Below are 20,395 nucleotides of genomic sequence, written 5' to 3' on the forward strand. Positions count from 1 at the left end.
CTCCCGGAGCCAGGAGCCAACCTTGGATCTAGATCTCAGGACCCTGGGGTCATGACCTGAGCCAAAGGCAGAGGCTCCACTGACTGAACCACCCACGTGCCCCCTGTAACAAGTTTTTAATATGCAGATCAGAATTTTCACGCAAATAAGCTTAGATTTTTAAAACAAGATTGCTGATATCTGTATTTAGGAAAATATTGTAGATTGCCATCTTTCAGTGGTCAGCTTAGCAACATTTATCAACACATCACTTCTACGATAGCAAAAATAAAATGCACTTTTAAAACAGCTGTATTCCTCGGGCCGCCAGGCGTCTTCCTCCCGGTGGGCTGGATTTGCCTTTCACTTTCACGGCCAAAGCCTCTCTAGTCCTGAAGCGGGAGGTTGAGGAGGCAGCACAAGGCTGTAACTCAAAGAACCCCAACCTGGGTCTGGCCGTCACAAGCCCAGACTTGTTCAGCGCCCGGCGTCGCGAGCGGGGCGGAGAAGGCAGTCCCGCGGGAGGCGGAGGCGCCCCGCTCCTGCCCCGCCCCTGCCCCGCCCCTGCGGCCGACCGTTCAGTGGACGTTCAGGGAGGACGGGCTGGAGCGGAGGCCAAGGACACTATTGGCCCCGGAGTCCGTCCGCCAGGGAGTGGGCGGGGCAACGCGGTGACGCGCCACGCGCGGCGCAGAGGCGGAGCGCGCGCGCCAGCAGACGCGGCGCTATTAAACGGTTGCAGGCGGAGCGGGCGGGCGGTGATCGTCCCGGCTCCCCGGCCCTCGCCGCTGCGTTCGCCAGCTCGCTCGTACCCCGTGACGCCAAGCCGGCTACAACTTCCTCTTCGTCTCCGCCTGCAGCTGTGTCGTTGTGACTCTGCCACCATGTTCGAGGCGCGCCTGGTCCAGGGCTCCATCCTGAAGAAGGTGCTGGAGGCGCTTAAGGATCTCATCAACGAGGCCTGCTGGGACATCAGCTCGAGCGGCGTAAACCTGCAGAGCATGGACTCCTCCCACGTCTCCCTGGTGCAGCTCACTCTGCGCTCCGAGGGCTTCGACACGTACCGCTGCGACCGCAACTTGGCCATGGGTGTGAACCTCACCAGGTGAGCCCCTGGGGTCGCCAAGGGCCGGGCTCTCTCGCACCCCCACCTCCGGCTCTTGGCGGGAGCGCCTGCGAGCTAGGTCCTCATTGGCTGGCGTGGGCGACCCGCGCCTTCTCATTGGCCTGCGGCGCCCAGGGGCGGGATCTAGCGGAGCGCGCGGTTCCGAAAGCCCGCGCTGGCAGCCGCGCGAACCGGCGTTTTCCGCGCCAAAGTCACAAAGCGGGTGGTGGCGGGAAAATGACGGGCTTCTTCGTGGTGCCGGGAAAAGACTTACACAGCACCTTGGCCACTAAGTGCCGGCGGCCTTGGATGAGAACCCTTTGGCTTGACTGCCTTTAACCGCTTTATAATGTGCCCGAGTTACGTCACCCTACCTAGGGATCATCGGTTGATTCTGGTCCTTTATTATTAGGAAGTTGCAGTGAGCACCCTAAGTTCCTGGACTTAAAATTTCTCCAGGGCAGTGGCTTTCAACTCTTTGATCACTACATGTCTAGTACATGAACATGTTTAAAGATTTTATTTATTCGTGAGAGACGCAGGCAGAGGGAGAAGCAGGCTCCCTCAGGCTCCACATAGGGAGCTCTATGTGGGACTCCATCCCAGGACCCCGGCATCACGACGTGAGCCAAAGGCAGGCGCTCAACCACTGAGCCACCCCGCCTTCCAAAAACATGTTCAAATATGAGGCTTATGAGAAATAGTTGACCTCGACTGCATGCAGTGTGTATTAATAAGTATCTTAGCTCATTTTTCTTGACCGTCAGGACCCAATAATTTGCTTCGCGCACCAAAGGGATTTGCAATTTGCAATGCGTGAAATGCTGCTCTTTTATTTGTATCTAGAAGTGAAATTGCTCATGGTAGGCTGTGTGCCTGTTTAAGAATAAATACTGCCAAATTGGGTTACAAAATGGCCGGATTAGTTTACCTCACTCACCAATTCCTCAGACGACCTTGGTAAATAAAGATGGTAACTCCTTGTTTTAATTGGGTCAGAAATCTTAACGATTCTGAGAACGTTGTGGCAATTTTAAATCCTGTGTCTTCCGTGTTCTAGCATGTCCAAAATACTAAAATGTGCTGGCAATGAAGACATCATTACACTAAGGGCTGAAGATAATGCGGACACCTTGGCACTAGTATTTGAAGCTCCAAGTAGGTGATACTCTTCTACTAAATTATATTAGAGGAAATTTAAATGCAGTGTAAAAGATTTCTCTTAGTTGTGAAAAACTTAAGAAAATGTTCCTAATGATTGTAAAACTTATTAATGGCATAGTTATAAACTTACATACTTTTCTTCAATCTGCTTTCTTTTGGTAGATCAAGAAAAAGTTTCAGACTATGAAATGAAGTTAATGGATTTAGATGTTGAACAACTTGGAATTCCAGTGAGTATTAAGAGTAGACTTTAAAGCAGTGTTAGGGGATCCCTGGGTGGCTCAGCGGTTTGGCACCTGCCTTCCGCTAGGGGCATAATCCTGGAGTCCCAGGATTGAGGCTCCCTGCATGGAGCTTGCTTCTCCCTCTTCTTGTGTCTCTGCCTCTCTCTCTGTGTCTTTCATGAATAAATAAATAAAATATTTAAAATAAAAATAAAGCTGTGTTAGCAGAAATTCATTCAGGTGAGGTTTATCAACATAAGAAATGTTGAGATGTTTAAAATCCTTACTATCTTATCTTCTTGTTTTGTTTTGGTAAGCAGTTGGGCCTGCTTGCACACGCATCATCATTTGTAGGCCATACCCTAATGTCCTCTTGATTTAGCCCTGGAGGGGGATTTAGGGGGAGGCTCTTTTCTCCTGGATAGTGCATTTATCATTAAAGATTTAAACTTTAATTTTAGTTTTCTTAGTATGATTATTCTTATGACATATTGTTTTAAAAATTTTTTTTTAATTTTTATTTATTTATGATAGTCACAGAGAGAGAGAGAGAGAGGCAGAGACACAGGCAGAGGGAGAAGCAGGCTCCATGCACCGGGAGCCTGATGTGGGATTCGATCCCGGGTCTCCAGGATCGCGCCCTGGGCCAAAGGCAGGCGCCAAACTGCTGCGCCACCCAGGGATCCCCATACTTGTTTTATATCTGCATTTATTTTTTGAGTTAGAGATTATGTTATGGAAATACACAATGAGTGATATTTTAAAGTAATCAGAAAACCTTAAATTCTGAATTCTTGTCTAAATGCTGAGGCTTCAGAAAAATGAGAATGCCAAATTTAGTTTCCAGCAAGTGAACTCTAATTTTTCATTTTAACAGGAACAAGAATATAGCTGTGTGGTAAAGATGCCTTCTGGAGAATTTGCACGTATATGCCGAGATCTGAGTCACATCGGAGATGCTGTTGTAATTTCCTGCGCAAAAGATGGAGTGAAATTTTCTGCAAGTGGAGAACTAGGAAATGGAAATATCAAGTTGTCACAAACAAGTAATGTCGATAAGGAGGAGGAAGCTGTAAGTAGTGTGTTAAGTAAACAAAATACTTTGAAGAGAATTCTGACCCTGTTTAACATTAGGTTGTCCTTAGTTTTTTCGGCCTGCTACAGCAAAATACCATAGACACTGACTTAGAAACAACTGAAGTTTATTCCTCACAGTTGTGGAGGCTGGGAAACTGGCAGAGTCAGGGTCTATGAAGACCTGCTTTTTGGTTCACAGACAGTGGGCTTCTCAACAGGTAGGGTCAAAGAAGCTCTCTGGGGTCTCTTTTAGAAGGGTATAGCATTAAGCAACCCCCCAAGCCCTACCTCCCAAGTACCATCACATGAAGATTTGGTTTTAACATGAGTTTTTGTGGAAACATTCAGTCTATAGCAAGATAATTGCAACTCAACAGAGGGATCTAGTTGGAGGTAAAAACCTACCATTTAGGAGCTCTTAGGTAAATCTTTATATTAGCTTTCTACACTGTATGCCCAGTAGGGGGCAATTAAGGTTTTCCAATATAATCAAGTGCTTTATTAATTTATTTTTTAAGATTTTATTTATTCATGAGAGACACAGGGAGACGCAGAGACATAGGCAGAGGGAGAAGTAGGCTCCCTGCAAGGAGCCCAATGTGGGACTCAATCCCAGGACCCCAGGATCACACCCAGAGCCAAAGGTAGATGTTCAACCGCTGAGCCACCCACGTGTTCCTCAAGTGCTTTTTTCAGATCCTCATTTATAAGCTAATATTTTGTAATTGCATTTTTTAAAAGGTTTGTAGCCTTTGAACCAACATCAGCTAATAATGGGACACATGGATGGCTCAGTAGTTGAGTGTCTGCCTTTGGCTCAGGGTGTGATCCCAAAGTCCCAGATTGAGTCCCACATAGGGCTCCCTGTATGGAGCCTGCCTCTCGTGTCTGTCATGAATAAATAAAAATTTTTTAAAAATCAGCTAATTTTGTAAATGAAAGTGAATTGATGGTTTTAACCTCACAGGATTATTAGGATTAAATATGTGGTAACATATTCAAAGTGCCTAACGTAGTATCTGGCATTTTATTTTATTTTATTTTATTTTATTTTTTTTTTTTATTTATTTACTTATTTATTTATTTATTTATTTATTTATTTATTTATTTATTTATTTATTTATTGTGTCTGGCATTTTAAGTTTACAGTAACTATATTAGATATTCTTGTCCCTTGCGTAAGTAGTCAACCCTCAGGTTAAATAAAGACTTAAAAATATTAGTAGCAAAAGTCCAGAGGCTAATTCTGCATTATCTGTCTCCTAAATCACATTGTAATTCACCTGCCAACCGATTTTTTGTTATAATCAAATTAATTCTTTTTTAAATAGTCTTATATCTGAAGGATAAGCATTTAATGACATTCATTATTTGATATTAAGAAATTTAGCAAAAATATAAAATGAAAAAGAAATTTAGCAGTGTTTCCTATTTTCTTGGTTATTTCAGAAATTTGAATCAAGATTTTAATAGGCACTATACATTTTAGTTTGTTGATAGACCCTCAGATTTCTTTATTTTTTAAATTTTTTTTAAGATTTTATTTATTTATTTATTCACAAGAGACAGAGAGGCAGAGACACAGGCAGAGGGAGAAGCAGGCTCCATGCAGGGAGCCTGATATGGGACTCAAACCCTCATCTCCAGGATCACGCCCTGGGCTTAAGCTAAACCACTGAGCCACCCAGGCTGCCCTCTTTTCTTTTTTAATTTATTTTACTTTTATTTTTTAAGATTTGGGCAGCCCCGGTGGCGCAGCGGTTTAGCGCCGCCTGCAGCCCGGGGTGTGATCCTGGAGACCCCAGATCGAGTCCCACATCAGGCTTCCTGCATGGAGCCTGCTTCTCACTCTGCCGGTGTCTCTGCCCCTCTCTCTCTCTCTCTCTGAATGAATGAATGAATGAATGAATGAATAAATAAATAAATAAATAAATAAATCTTTAAAAAGAAAAAAGATTTTACTTATTCATGAGAGACACAGAGAGAGCGGTAGAGACATAGGCAGAGGGAGGAGCAGGCTCCATGCAGGGAACCCGATGCAGGACTCGATCCTTGGACTGCAGGATTCACGCCCTGAGCCAAAAGCAGACCCTCAACCTCTGAGCCACCCAGGCATCCCTCAGATTTCTTTTAATTCATTGGTTCTCCATTCAATTCTGCCCCTCTCCCCCATTACAATTGTTGAAGCAAGTCCTTTGTCACTGAGTTTTCCCAAAGTCTGGATTTTACCCATTGTATCCCTATGTCAATTAATATGTTTATCTAACCTGTATTTCCTATAAACTGGTAGCCACAGCTCCGGAGGCTTGATGATATTCAGTGTTTTCTTTGTTTTGGGAATGAGAGCAAGAATACTCTACAGATGGTGGTGTGTGTACCTCTAGTAGGTGTGAGGTGTGTACATATATTTTCTTAGCCATAATAATCATTTAGAATCATTAGGTCATTAGGGTTATAATAATATATTTCATTCATTTATTAGCTGATTTAATTATTAAAAGCATTCCCATAAAGAGCTTTCTCTTATCACGTAATTTGTTTACCTGAGCTATATATAGTTCAAATGGGAAAGACTAAATACCTGAGTCTTTTGCTTTATTTACCATTACTCAAAATTGGCTACTTTGAAGAATGATATGAAACTAATACATGGTTTTTTTGTTTTTTAAATGTATATTCTAGGGGTGCCTGGGTGGCTCAGTCGGTTAAGCTCCCAACTCCTGGTTTTGGCTCAGATGATGATCTCCCTGCTTGGGCTCTTTACTTAGCTGGGAGTGTGTTTGAATATTAACACCTTCCACTTGCTCACTCTTGCATGCATGCGCTCTCTCTCTCTTGCTCTCTAATCTTTAAAAATAAATGTATATTCCAAACTAATGAGTTGTAACTTTCTTGATGTTTTTCAATATGATTAATCTTTTGTTTTCTCTTTCAGGTTACCATAGAGATGAATGAGCCAGTTCAGCTAACTTTTGCACTGAGATACTTGAACTTCTTTACAAAAGCCACTCCGCTCTCTCCTACAGTAACACTCAGTATGTCTGCAGATGTACCCCTTGGTAAGATAATCAGTTTGTTGAATCTTGTTTTGTAGATTGCATATGTGGTACTTCTCAATAATTAATTATGTTCCTGTCTTCTTTCAGTTGTAGAGTATAAAATTGCTGATATGGGACATTTAAAGTACTACTTGGCTCCCAAGATTGAGGATGAAGAAGGATCTTAGATATTTTTCTTAAAATCCAAGAAAATAAAATTAAGCTCTTTAAGAACTGCTTCTGAGATGCCAACATGTACTTATGTTTCTTCTGTCATCAAATTTGTACCTCTGAGTACATATGTAGATATTTTCTGTAAATAACCTATTTTTTCTTCATTCTTTACAATTTGTTTAAAGAACAAAATCAAATCTGGACTTGTTAACCTAGAAATATTTCTGCCTTACCTAAAAAGTTCTCGTGATTTTCATAACAAAAGGGTTTTGACTCTAAATGCAGTTTAAATAATTTTTTTCAATTTAAATAAAGGTTTTTTGAATTTCAAATATCAGAAGACCGTGCCTTCATTTGGACTGTTGCAAGTATCCTAAGGAATTCAGTTCAAGCTACCATTTCATGTAAATGAAGTATTCCAAATACAGTAGGTGACAAGATATTTTTGGGGATTCACTTGTCAAACTTATTTTGGTATTCTAACTTGAGTTCAAGAAATGAACAGGGGAGTAGACCAAACCCTATATATTTTTTTAGCAAAAACTAACACTTTTTTCAGAAGCTTTTTGTATCCAAAGCTGTGGGCTTTAGAAGACTAGCATTGCTATAGGCCAGTGTTTCTTTAGCCTAGGGAGCCTTTTAAAAGAATCTTGAAAGATTTAGTAGATTTGATAGGGCCCAAGCAATAGGTTTGTGCAAAAATGATTTTTCTAGTATAAATAGCCTTTTTTGGGACTAGTAGTTGTGAAACAGACTGTTGAAGTGTTACTAATTGGGTCACAAACTGGCATAGTACACGTTGAGAATTGCTTCATTAAAGTCCTTTATCCCAGTGTATTTTGTGCTGGTGGTTTAAATGACAGGTTTCTTTGTTGTAATACCTGGACTGAGTTCTAGTTACTGGACCTTCTGTGTGCCTGGGGGTGGGGAAGGACGTTGGCTGCCGAGGGGCCTGACGGGTTTTGGGAGTGATGTAACTTATATGACTGGTGATGATGGTTCCAAGACTGTATGCACTTCTCAAACTCATCCAATTGTGCTTTATTGTATGTAAATTATACTTTAATAAATCTGACATTTACAAAGCTTCATGTGCTGCAAAATGTCCCTTGTGGGCGGGCCTCTTATCTGGGTAAGGATCGACATCCTGATCGAGAGGAGAGGGAAACCAGCACTAGAATGTGGGGCCACGACAGTAGTGGTGGGGTACTGACCAGCAGAGCCCACGCGGCACGGCGAGGAAGGGCGAGGAAGGCCTACAGCCCGGGCAGTGAATAGGCGGCTCGGCATTCCAGTGGTTGCTGCACTGTCGGGGTTTCCGTCTCCCAGGGGTGCCGCTTGAGCTCCCAACACTGCGCCTGGGATCAGAGAAAGAAACGGGGTGGCCGGTCACCTTAGACACCCAGCGGGAGCGGCCGGCAGCAAGCCCGGGCCGCAGCCCCAGCCGCAGCAGCGACTCCCGCGACCTCACAGGGCGAGACTCCACCGGCGCCCCCCTCCCCGGCCCCAGCTCCCGGAGCCTCCGCAGCACGCTCCCCCGAGCGCAGGGCCAAAGCCGGACCTTCCAGAGAGCGGAAGGAGGGGGCGTCGCTCCCGGTGACGCCGCTTCCGGCGCGCTGCCTTTCGGCGCGTCGCTTCCGGCGTCGAGCTGGGCGGGTGGGGCGGGGTGACAGTTAGGCGAGGCGTGCCATGAGGCCTCGGGCGCCTCCGCTGCCAACCGTGAGTGAGCCGTCGGCGCGCGGGCGGCCTGGCGCGGCGCTCCGGTAAGGCGTGCGTGCGGCGGGCGGGAGCGGAGGCGCCCCCCTCAGGCGCCGGCGGGGCCGAGACTGCGCTGCCCGTCGAAATCTAGCTCCGCGTCCGGGATGTGGAGCGTTCGCCAGACCGGCCGATGCTGGCCTCTTCCCAGAAGCCGGTTTTGTTTGTTTTCCGCCTAAATTCGTGTCGGTTTTTCTTTGTCTTCCTGGCTGGGTCGGGAGATGGGCAGGAAGGTAGTGTGTGTGTGGAGGCACGTGATGCCAGGCTCTGCGCTGACCGCTTCACTGATGCTTTCAAGGTCTTGCAACATTGGCGTGGGCAGGGAGTTTGCAGGTTGTGGTGCAACCGGTTAAAAAAAAAAAAAAGCCTTTTGGGAACTTGGGCTGCTACTTTGAAAACCTCGATTTACGTTTTTCCTTTCTCTTGCAGAATTCTTACTCTTTGACACCAGTAAGCTTTCGTCTCCCTTGTTCCTTATTACACCCAGCGCTTTTTTATGTTTTGATGCAGGTGTAGGAATAGGTAATGGCAAAGTACGGAAACTTTTTTTGAAAAGAATATAAATCTGAAGTGATTAAATGCCCTCAAACTCCCACATACCGGTAATTTGGACTTTATAGAGTTAAATTTAGATTATCATGAAACCGAGATCGCAACACTTAAAAATCTAGTATTAGATGCAGTTTGAGCTAACTTTAGAAAAGCATATAAATTAGCATACTTGATTGAGTACTTGATTTCTGCACTGGTGTATAATTGCTAAAAAGGGACATTTGCATTTAGCACCAATTCCATCATAATGCTAGTTATTTGAGGTTGACTACAGGCCACTGGAAACAGCTCATTAATATTATAGATAAAATATATAGAAAGCACTTAGAATAATAGTACCTGGTAGGTACCAACACTGGGTAATTATTAACTGACGTTATTATAATGATGATGGTGTTTCCAAAGTGTCATACCAGAGGAAGGCAAAGTCTTTATAGTTTCTGGTTAGTTTGTTTTTTTAATGTTGCACTTATTGTAAAATACGTAATTTTCTCTTTTTACAGATACACTTCACCTTTATTTTTTTTTAAAGATTTTATTTATTTATTGAGACACAGAGAGAGAGATAGAGAGGCAGAGTGTGTCACACAGGCAGAGGGAGAAGCAGGCTCCATGCAGAGAGCCTGATGTGGGACTCGATCCCAGGTCTCCAGGATCACGCCCCGGGCTGCAGGCGGCGCTAAACCGCTGAGCCACCGGGGCTGCCCCTATACTTCACCTTTAGAAATAGCTTCACAATCAAAATAGATTTACTTTTTAATCATGATTTTGTGATTTAATGGAGGAAAAGTGCACAAATTACAAATGTTTTCTGATTTAAATGTCACTGCTTTTTAATCTTCCCTACTATCTCTTAAACTGGTGACAAAATAACTGTGATTTAATTACTGAAGTTGACTTTGACTATTTTGAACAAAAAACAGGTTTTATTCCTTTCTTTTTTTCTTTTAAGGAAACCATAGAAGTAATCTGGAAAATGAAATCACTACTTTAAGTGCTTGGGGTGGGGCAGAGAGGCAGGCAGATTGGCACTGGTACCGTGCTGACTGATAACCAGTACTGATAGTGCTGACAGCCAAATTTACAGGAAGCTCTACAGATATTTTGCATTAAAAGAATGATGCCATTAGAGGGAATCAACAAAATGCTGATGTGAGTGTATTCCATATCCCACCCAACTTCCTCCCTGGCAAATAAAAGAATCATTTGAGCATATGCTCCTCATGCCTTTTCCCGAAGCAGGGACTGGGGCCAGGCAGGACTAAAGCAGAATTTAAGTCACCACTCTTCACCTACTCTGTGTGAGGCTTTGGAAAAATTAGGAGGCAAGGGAACATTGGTGACAAGACAAATATGAGGCCTGTTTCTTGGCAAATGTTTTGATTCTCATTCTACAAGGACAAACCAAGGTAGATACATGAGAATGTTTTCACTCTGTCAAAGAAATACCATATTTCAAGTGCAATGGAACATTAATTGCCAGTTGCTTAGTATGACATCTCAGGCTCAAAACTCCAATATATGTAGCACACTGTTGTCACTTGCAACAATAACAGTTTTCTTTTTCTTTAGGCTATAGCTCTGTCAGTGTGTTATGATGCCGTCTCGTACCAACCTGGCTACTGGAATCCCCAGTAGTAAAGTGAAATACTCAAGGCTCTCCAGCACAGACGATGGCTACATTGACCTTCAGGTAGATGCGGAAGGGAGCTGGTGAGACTGGCTGGCTCTGTTTCTGTTGAGTTAGCAGGAAGACCTTCCAGGCAGAGGTTCTGCTAACTGTCCCTAGGGGTTAGAAGGAACAAGAAGGAAACTAAGCTCTGAGACCCTTTCAACCATAGTTTGCTGAAGGAGGGACCTTGGTAGAGCAGTTTCAAACCGATATAAATACTGTTCATTTCTAAGAGTTTTTAGTTGTAATGCCAAAGCCCAGTAATTACAAATTATATTTGGTTTTTCTGGAAAATACTCAGATTGTGTTTTGTTAAGTAGAATTTTTTTTTAAGGACTGTGTCATTGGTTCGTTTACACTTTAGTCAAAGCCAGTTCATCTTTTAAGGGAGAAACTAACTGCTAAAGCCAGCAAATTGTGGGAATCTTCCTTCTTTCCTGATGTCATGAGATCCAATTTATTAAAGGTATTCTTTGTGGCAAACAGTAAGTAAAACAGAATATTTGTTAAGTTTGTATCCTACCCTGATCATTAGTTATAAAATTCTTAATGGTGTAGCATCTCCTTTTGCCCACTTCCCCTTAGGATAGTTTAGGTGGACCCAGGGCCAAGGAGGAAAAAGCAGGAACCCGTCCCTTTAAATATAAACAAATCAATTACTCTGTGTTCTTTGGACTCCTATTTGAAGGAGAGAAGTTTGGGGGTTTTTTTTTGAAAGTACATCTGGGAAGCTTCCAGCCAGTTAGGTCAGATACAGAAATGAGGCAAATCTTAGAAAGCTTGTCTCTGAATCTTAACTTTGAATCAAACGTATTAACAAGTCGGGTTACTTGATCCAGGGGGTGGGCAACTAATGCTTTAGAAAAAGCTATCTCTAAGACCTTTGACTATGTGCTGGCTTAACTTTGAATGCCAAAAATCACATATTTTCTTCTCCAGAGCATGATGTTCACTCTTGAATTCCTGTAGATTAGTACAACCTTCCATGTGCCAGGCACTTAATAAACACATGTCTAATCAATGAATGACCATAAAGTGTCTTTTATTTTTGTAAAAAAAAAAAAAAAAAAAAAGTTTTCTTATGGTACAATGAATGGTATGGAATGAGATTAGAAGTAGAAAGAGTAACATTCTGCTGGGACTCCTCTGGAGACTGTTAGAGCAATAACTGGAGCTTCACCTCCGGCTTGTCCCTTTCCTTTCTCTCCCAGAACTATCGTGGGTAAGTAGGACTTCCTTCAAGACACACAAAGCATCTAGGTTGGTTCTTATTATTGTCCTTGTTTTAAAGTATCTGAGTCCTGGTATTTTCACAATGCTCTGCCTTCTTTGTTTGTTTCTCCTCCAGTTTAAGAAGAGCCCTCCTAAGATCCCATATAAGGCCATTGCGCTTGCTACAGTGCTGTTTTTGATTGGTGCCTTTCTCATAATCATAGGCTCCCTCCTTCTGGCTGGCTATATCAGCAAAGGGGTAAGCTGAAGGGTTTGTGGGAATGTGCCATGAGATCTTTAAAGTGTGAGTCTGGGCTCTATTGTTTTATATTCATGTCTAGTATGATTCCTGTACACTCTAGCAGAAAGAAGAAAAGAGTTTTCTTTTAGATTTTGTTCTCAGATGACAAAATACGTTTTGTTACGTTTTGTACAAAATACGTTTCCTCTTCTGAGTAACAGCATGCTTGTCCCACAGTTTCTAGGTGGGTGGGGACAGGTAGGTACATTTTCCCTCCAAGATGTAGAGCAACCTTCCCGGTCATGGTTTGAAACAGCAAAGCCAAGCCTAAAATTGAGGATTCCTGATTGGTAATGGCTGTAACTGGAGTAGAATGTGTTACTGTAATTTCGCAGTGCCACAGACATACTATTCCAGGTTTGGGGAGAAGCAGTGAGGTTTGTATAGGTCTGGAGCCACCAACTAAGCCAGGACTTGTGACTCATGAGTCTGATCCTTCTTACATTAGGTTTGGTTGGAATTCTTGTTGAGCTTCAAAGTGTTATCTTCAAAACCTAAAGTGGTATTTGGTGGTTCTTTTTCTCAGGCTATATACATACAGTAATAAACAGCATCCATGTTGATCTGAACTAGTAATGATGATCTTAAGTCATGTGTGTTCTTCAACACACACCAGGTCAGGGGATGATGGTCATATTGTTCTACACAGAGAACACAGCCACAACCTGAAAAACTGTGGACATGACAGAAATTAGGAATAGTAGCACTGTTATAATAAAATGGTTGTATATGGCTTTTAAGAAGTAATCTGATTTGCCTTTGGTCCCTATCTATTTAAAAGTATTATATGGTCACCAGATACTTACTTGGTATAGTCTGTGTTTGAACACCTAACTTCAGGACTGTGCCTTTGGTTAACCTTAATTGAAGCATGCAGTATCAATCCCAGAGGACTCTTAATTATATTCTAAAAATTGAGAGTAGAGGTGAGATCCACATGCAGCAAATAACCATTTTACTTTGTGTGGTTTATAAAACATTACTTTTTTTTTTTTTTAAGATTTTATTTATTTATTCATGAGAAACAGAGGCAGAGACATAGGCAGAGGGAGAAGCAGGCTCCTTTCTGGGAGCCTGATTTGAAACTCCATCCCAGGACCCCAGGACCACACCCTGAGCCGAAAGCAGATGCTCAACCACTGAGCCATCCAGGCATCCCTAAAAGACTACTTTTTTTTTTTTAATTTTTATTTATTTATGATAGTCACAGAGAGAGAGGCAGAGACATAGGCAGAGGGAGAAACAGGCTCCATGCACTGGGAACCCGACGTGGGATTCGATCCCGGGTCTCCAGGATCACGCCCTGGGCCAAAGGCAGGCGCCAAACCGCTGTGCCACCCAGGGATCCCCTAAAAGACTACTTTTTAAATAAGGATAAATATGTTAATTTTAAAAATCACTAATAAGTTTTGGGTTTTGTGAAGTTTTTTTACTTTTTATTACAGGTATTTGAAACAAAACAGAAGTAAATGAAATAATATTTTAAACCCCCGTGTGTCTTACCATTCATCATCAACAGCTATAAACATTTTGTTTCGTGTATTCCAACTGTTTTTTCTGTGTATGAAGCCAAATACCAAATTTACATTTTGCTGATGTTCGTTATTTTTTTTTTTTTTTTTTTTGAGAGAGAGTGGTGGGATGGAGGACAGAGGGAAAGGGAGAGAGAAAGAATCTGGGCAGCCCTGGTGGCACAGCGGTTTAGTGCTACCTGCAGCCCAAGGTGTGATCCTGGAGCCCTGGGATTGAGTCCCACATCAGGCTACTTGCATGGAGCCTGCTTCTCCCTCTGCCTGTGTCTCTGCCTCTCTCTCTCTCTCTGTGTGTTTCTCATGAATAAATAAATAAATAATTCTTTAAAAAAAAAAAAAACATTTAAAAAAAAAAAGAAAGAATCTTAAGCAGGTTCCATGCGGAGTCCAGTCTCACAACCCTGAGCTTGTGACCTGAGCTGAAATGAAGAGTCTGATATTAACTATCTGAGCCACCCAGGTACCTCTGTTTTGCTGGTATTCTTAAGTGTGCATCTTCAGTATGCATCTATAACAGTTTTTACTTAAGTTTAGGGGTGCTGTATTGATATTTTTGACCTTGTTCTTCATATTTTTTTTTTTTAGATTTAGGGACTTGCTTAGATTCAGGGTTTTTTTAGTTGATACTAAGATAGATTGCTGGATTTAAGTGTCTTCAGCTTAATTCATTTATTATAAACTTCCCCATCGCTGTTTGTTTTTTTTTTTTAAGATTTTTAATTTATTTATTCATGAGAGACACAGAGAGAGAGAGAGAGGCAGAGACACAGGGAGAGGGAGAAGTGGGCGGGCTCCATGCAGGGAGCCCAACGTAGGACTCGATCCCGGGACTCCAGGACCATGCCCTGGGCCGAAGGCAGGTGCTAGACCGCTGAGCCACCCAGGGATGCCCCCCCCCCCATCACTGTTTATACTAATGAATGCATTTCTATCATTTTCTGTAGTCATTAGCTGAAATTCCAGTATAAAGCACTTTCTCAAATCTACCATCTAGTTACCCCAAAATATAATCTGTATAGTGAAAATAGGAAAAATGTTTACTTCTGTTTCACAACTTGTATAAAAATATATCTAGCAATCTTAAAAGGGGTCAGAGAATGGTGAGTATCATTGTAAACTATTTTTTCTTTCACATATTTGTGTTTCAGTCATAGTCTATATTCTTTTTTTTTTTTTTAAGTAGGTTCCATGCTGGGCGTGGAACCCAAAGCAGGGCTTATATTCACAATCCTGAGATCAAGACCTGAGCTGAGATGAAGAGTCACATGCTTAACTGACTGAGCCACCCAGGTGCCCCCCATATTCTTTTTAATACCTAAATTGTTCCATATTTGATCAGTAGGACCCCTTCGTGTTACTCCTATGTCTTTTAAATGTGACCCATATAGCCTTTGATAGCTTTCTTGCTTTCTGGCACAGCAAATTATCCCAGGCTCATCTATATATTTCCTGTCTCCCAGCTTGTAAACAGCCATTTCTCTGAAGAGCCCTAGTTTCTTTATAGGAAGTAGATTTAGAGAGATCACAGACTGGGCATTAGTGGTGCTCCTGCTTTGGTTTTCATTGTTTCTAGGCCCTTTCTGTGATGGAATCAGGAAATAGGTATCTTTTAGAAAACAATTTCCAGTGTAAATTTAAGAGTAGAGTTAATTAGAACTTAATTTCTTTTGATTTATGTTTGTAAGTGAAACAGCCAAAATTATACTGAGTTAGATAACCTAACAATAAGGCTGCCTGGGTGGCTCGGCTCAGTGGTTGAACATCTGCCTTCAGCTCAGGGTGTGGTCCCGGAGACCTGGGATCAGGTCCCACTTCAGGCTCCCCTCGAGGAACTTGCTTCTCCCTCTGCCTGTATCTCTGTGTCTCTGTGTCTCATGAATAAATAAATCTTTAAAAACAGAACAAAACAAAACAGCATAAGATAACCTAACAATGTACGCTGTATAACTAGCCCTGTTAAAAGGAGATTTTTAGATTGGATTTAAATCTTTAGATGAGGAAAAGCTTAAAACCTGTGATAAAGGGGAGCCTGGGCGGCTCAGTTGGTTAAGCATCTGCCTTTGGCTTAGGTCATGCTCCCAGGGCCCTGGGATCAAGCCCTCTATCAGGCTCCCTGCTCAGCAGGGAGTCTGCTTCTCCCTCTCCCTCTGCCACTTCCCCTGTTTATACTCTCTCTGTCAAATAAATAAATAAAATCATTTTTAAAAAATGGGAAAAATCACAAAAGAAAAGGAGGATAAGTTTAACTATATAACCATTTAAAATTCTACCTAAAGACAGAGCAATTTTATAAAAGTGGATTCATTTATTTAGTACATTTATATGTTGGGCACAGCTGGGGATATAGGGATGAACAAAGTCTCTGCCCTCCTGGAACTCCCCAAATACCTGAAGCCCTACTGATAAAAACATTAAACACCATTTCTTCCTCTTTGACCTGTGAATTGTGCTCATGGGAATATACACTAAAGAAATAATCTGAAAGGCCAGGAAAAACAGTGACGGTTATTGTGGTATTCTGTACAGTTACAAAAAGTGAGAGACAACCAAAGTATCTAACAGTGAGGGAGGGGGGTGTAATTGACCTATGACATGTTAATTTCAATTGTATAACATGATTCAATATATGTATATATTGGGAAATGATCACCAGAATAAGTCCAGTTAGCACTACATAGTTACATTGTTTTTTCCCTCTGGTGAGAACTTTTAAGATATACACTCCCAGCAACTTGCTAATCCAATACAGTATTATTAGCTATAGTCCCCATGCTATACATTGCTTCTCCAGAACTTCCTTATTTTGTAACTGGAAGTTTGTACCTTTTGTCTGTCTTCATCCTTTGCCTATCTCCCACCCCCCAGTGCAGAACTTTTCATAGTATTTTGGCAATTGCTTGTTTTGTAATAAGAGACTAAAACAAGGCACAGGGTATGGTGTGTTCACAACTGGAAACTACAATGGCGAAACGGAAGGAAATAAGCAAAATATGGGTGAAGATGGACAATTGACTTTTTAATTTTTAGTGCTTTGCAGTTTTTCTGCATTTTATAATCAGGGGAAAAAGAGATGTAAACCTGTTCCCTTGGTAGCATACTACCCAAAGGAAATGCTCCAAAGACTGTAAAACCCTGATGTATGGCTGTGTTTTATTTTACAACTTATAATTTGTATCTTACTAATGTGTTTGCCTCCTTTTGCCACCAGGGGGCAGACCGAGCCGTTCCTGTCCTGATCATTGGCATTCTGGTGTTCCTGCCAGGATTTTACCACCTGCGCATTGCCTACTATGCTTCCAAAGGCTACCGGGGTTACTCCTACGATGACATTCCAGATTTTGATGACTAGCGCCCACCCTCAACCCTGAGAAGAAGAAACACAGATGGGACTGAGAACAGAAACTGGCTAAGGAATTCTGTAGTTTGCAGAAGTTAAACAAAAGAATGGCCAGATTTAAAGGTCCACCCTCAGATGTCAACCGAGCATACAATTACAAATTAACTGGCCCTGGCAAAAGCTGACAACTTTTTCCACACAAATATCTATCTTGGAAGAATAGCAATGTTAATGGTGTGGGAAAGCAGGAGGTTATTATATAGCGGAAGGTGTTACTGCTGCCACCCTTTTTAGAGTTCAGCATTTCTTTTAAATAGTCCTCATTGTCAGTTTGTTTTGGTGGCAAATGGAAGAATTCAATATGTCAAATTTCATATTACTAGTAATTTATTTTGAAAACATCTAAGTATCTTACCCCTACACTTATCCTCTAACTTTGTGTTCTAGTGGAAGACCTTGGCAAAATCAAATGTCAGTGTGGGTGCATCTGTAATATTTTTTACTTGCTTTCTCATTAATAGCCAGGACTTTTTTAAATCTCAGAGCAAGTTTCCAAAAGGTAAACATTTTCTCTGCTCAGGAATCCTTGGTCAGCTTTGATTTGGTCCACCAGTAAGTTGACCAGTGTTTAATTTGGGTCATTCTGTTCTTTGTAGATCAAGGTGTTCTGTATATCATGCCTTTAAGGACTGGACTTTGGCTGTTTCCTAAGGAAAAAATGTAGATAAATGGTTGTTACTTAGAGATTATAAACCTCTTATTAGCACCTTATATTATGATGTCATTCTGCTGAAGATTGCAAGACTCAGCCTGGATCCCTAGGTGGACCAGACTGCCTTAATTTGATTCTGCTTCCTAGCTTGCACAAAGTGACATATTCAAAAGAAATTAAAATGCCAAAATCTAAATCCTAGACTTAAAGTGAATTAATTTTAAGTATATTTCAGAAAACATTTTAATGATTATATGATATATTTGATCCCAATACTCAGGACCAACTTCATTTTTAGATAACTGACCATATGGGTCAGACTGCTTTTCAATCCTCCTCTTACTGTGAGCTTATGGACCTAGGTGACTAAAAGCCAGGAAGGGTCATCAACTGAGATTTGGAGGGCTGTAGGTGGAACAGGTTTATTGGGGAAGGTGAGTTCACTTTCAGATGTGTTAAATTGTAGATCTGTACTTTACATCCACATGGGACTGTTGAGTAGGCAGTTGCAAAGCATGGATCTAAAGTTCAGGAGGGAGTCTAGGCCCGAGATAGAAATTAGGGAGTCATTGTTGGGACACTAACTAAAAACTGGATGATACCACTCACAGAGTGAGTGCATATGGGAAAAAAATTAGGACTCACGAAGTGAGGGACAGAGAGGGCTGACCTGAAGCAACCTCCAAAGTTAAGTTCATTTGGTAATGGGAGAGCAGGCTGGGGAGCCCAGTACTCTTATTGAAGTTCCTATGTAAAAGAGATCTGTAAAGCATTATCCTTGGAACTGTTTTTATTTTTATTTATTTATTTAAGATTTTATTTATTCATGAGAGAGACACAGAGAGAGAGAGAGGCAGAGACATAGGCAGAGGGAGAAGCAGGCTCCATGCAGGGAACCCAATGTGGGATTCCATCCTGGGACCCCAGGATAATGCCCTGGCCCGAAGGCAGGTGCTAAACCACTGAGCCACCCAGGGATCCCCTGGGAACTGTTTTTAAAGTAAAGCTCAGACCAGAAGGCTTTAACCAAACCAAATTTTTTGTTTTTGTTTGTTTTTAAGGTTTTATTTGAGAGAGAGAGAGAGAGAACAAGCTAGGGGGCAGGGAGCAGAGGAAGAGGGGAACCAGACTCCCCGCTGAGCAAGGACACCCCCCCCCCCAATACTTTGCTTAATCCCAGGATCGAGATCATGACCTGAGCCGAAGTCAGACACTTAACTGACTCATTCACCCAGGCACTGCCCCTATTTGGTCCTTTTTATAAGGGTAATCGTGTCCCTGGTAAGGGGAAAACACTCAAATGGAACATGGTTATAAAATGAGAAGTAGGCGTTTTGCAGTAGAAGGTAAACATTTACTCCCTGATCCAGTCTCTAAGGTTGTCTAATGAAGTTTCTTAGACACCTATCCAGAAGTGTTGTAAGCACATAAACATATATATCCTTCTTCTTAAAACTCAGGTTCCGGGCAGCCCGGGTGGCGCAGCAGTTTAGCGCCGCCTGCAGCCCAGGGCGTGATCCTGGAGACCCTGGATTGAGTCCCACGTCAGGCTCCCTGCATGGAGCCTGCTTCTCCCTCTGCCTGTGTCTCTGACTCTCTCTCTCTCTCTCTGTCTCTATGAATAAACAAATAAAATCTTTAAAAAAAATAAATAAAAACAAACAAACTCAGGTTCCCATTGTATAGTTCTATAATTTCCCTTTTTTCCAGTTATTCTGTTGGGTGTATCTTTCCATATACATGAAGATCACAGCCTTTTTAAAAATCTACACTAGAATATAGTTTTCATGTTGTGCATGTAGTCTTAGGGTTCTAAGAGCAGAGATCATAAAGTTCTAATCCTTCCCTCTCTGATGTCCCCTAATGAGTGGTCCTTGCTGTTCTATTTGAACATTCACACTTACAATCTAATTCCAGGTGGGATTGTTATTAATTGTTTGATTTTTTTTTAAGATTTTATTTATTTAAAAAAAATTTTATTTTGAGAGAGTGGCAGGGGAAGGGGTAGAGGCAGAATGAGAGAGAATCTCCGGCACACCCACACTGAGCACAGAGCCCAATGTGGGGCTTAATCTCATGATCCTGAGATCCTGACCAGAACTGAAGTCAAGAGTTGGACATTTAGGTGATCCCTGGGTTGCTCAGCGGTTTGATGCCTGCCTTCATTTTTTTTTTTTTTTTAAAGATTTTATTTATTTATTCATGATAGTCACACAGAGAGAGACAGAGAGGCAGAGACACAGGCAGAGGGAGAAGCAGGCTCCATGCACCGGGAGCCCGATGTGGGACTCGATCCCGGGTCTCCAGGATCATGCCCCGGGCCAAAGGCAGGCGCCAAACCGCTGCGCCACCCGGGGATCCCTGGTGCCTGCCTTCAGCCCAGGGCATGATCCTGGAGTCCCAGGATTGGGTCCTGCATCAGGCTCCCTGCATGGACCCTGCTTCTCCCTCTGCCTATGTCTCTGCCTCTTGTTCTGTGTCTCATGAATAATTAAATCTTTAAAAAAAAAAAAAAAGAGTTGGACGTTTTACAGACTGATCCACCCAGGCACCCCTCAGGT

The 20,395-nt window shown here is 42.3% G+C and overlaps 2 protein-coding genes and 1 long non-coding RNA gene across 8 annotated transcripts; 2 read left to right on the plus strand and 1 right to left on the minus strand.

Moving 5' to 3' along the window:
* The first annotated feature begins 683 nt into the window (after positions 1–683).
* On the plus strand, positions 684–7,850 carry PCNA (proliferating cell nuclear antigen). 2 transcript variants are annotated; one of them, XR_013365004.1, is made up of 7 exons: positions 684–1,084; positions 2,145–2,242; positions 2,411–2,478; positions 3,350–3,544; positions 5,840–5,943; positions 6,485–6,608; positions 6,696–6,824. XR_013365004.1 is itself a non-coding variant. In XM_077872302.1 (6 exons), the coding sequence occupies exons 1-6, from the start codon at positions 864–866 to the stop codon at positions 6,773–6,775; spliced, it is 786 nt and encodes a 261-aa protein (XP_077728428.1). In that variant the 5' UTR covers positions 685–863; the 3' UTR covers positions 6,776–7,850. The 2 variants fall into 2 exon arrangements, 1 of the variants encoding a protein (XP_077728428.1); XM_077872302.1 differs by lacking the exon at positions 5,840–5,943 and having other exon boundaries at positions 685–1,084; positions 6,696–7,850.
* On the minus strand, positions 7,325–8,836 carry LOC144298006 (uncharacterized). The gene is made up of 2 exons (XR_013365006.1): positions 8,323–8,836; positions 7,325–8,119 (listed from the first exon to the last, which is right to left on the minus strand). It is a non-coding gene; the product is annotated as an uncharacterized LOC144298006 (long non-coding RNA).
* TMEM230 (transmembrane protein 230) lies at positions 8,372–18,030 on the plus strand. Of its 5 annotated transcripts, XM_077872308.1 has the most exons (6): positions 8,538–8,701; positions 9,027–9,118; positions 10,641–10,761; positions 11,128–11,206; positions 12,089–12,211; positions 16,994–18,030. In XM_077872308.1, exons 3-6 carry the CDS (start codon positions 10,742–10,744, stop codon positions 17,132–17,134), a joined length of 363 nt encoding a protein of 120 aa, XP_077728434.1. In that variant the 5' UTR covers positions 8,538–8,701; positions 9,027–9,118; positions 10,641–10,741; the 3' UTR covers positions 17,135–18,030. The 5 variants fall into 5 exon arrangements, with proteins under 5 accessions (XP_077728430.1, XP_077728432.1, XP_077728434.1 ...); XM_077872306.1 differs by lacking the exons at positions 8,538–8,701; positions 11,128–11,206 and adding an exon at positions 8,398–8,524; XM_077872303.1 differs by lacking the exon at positions 11,128–11,206 and having other exon boundaries at positions 8,544–8,701.
* Positions 18,031–20,395: the final 2,365 nt, after the last annotated feature.

This window comes from Canis aureus, chromosome 26 (assembly GCF_053574225.1).
Source record: "Canis aureus isolate CA01 chromosome 26, VMU_Caureus_v.1.0, whole genome shotgun sequence".
Lineage (NCBI taxonomy): Eukaryota > Metazoa > Chordata > Mammalia > Carnivora > Canidae > Canis > Canis aureus.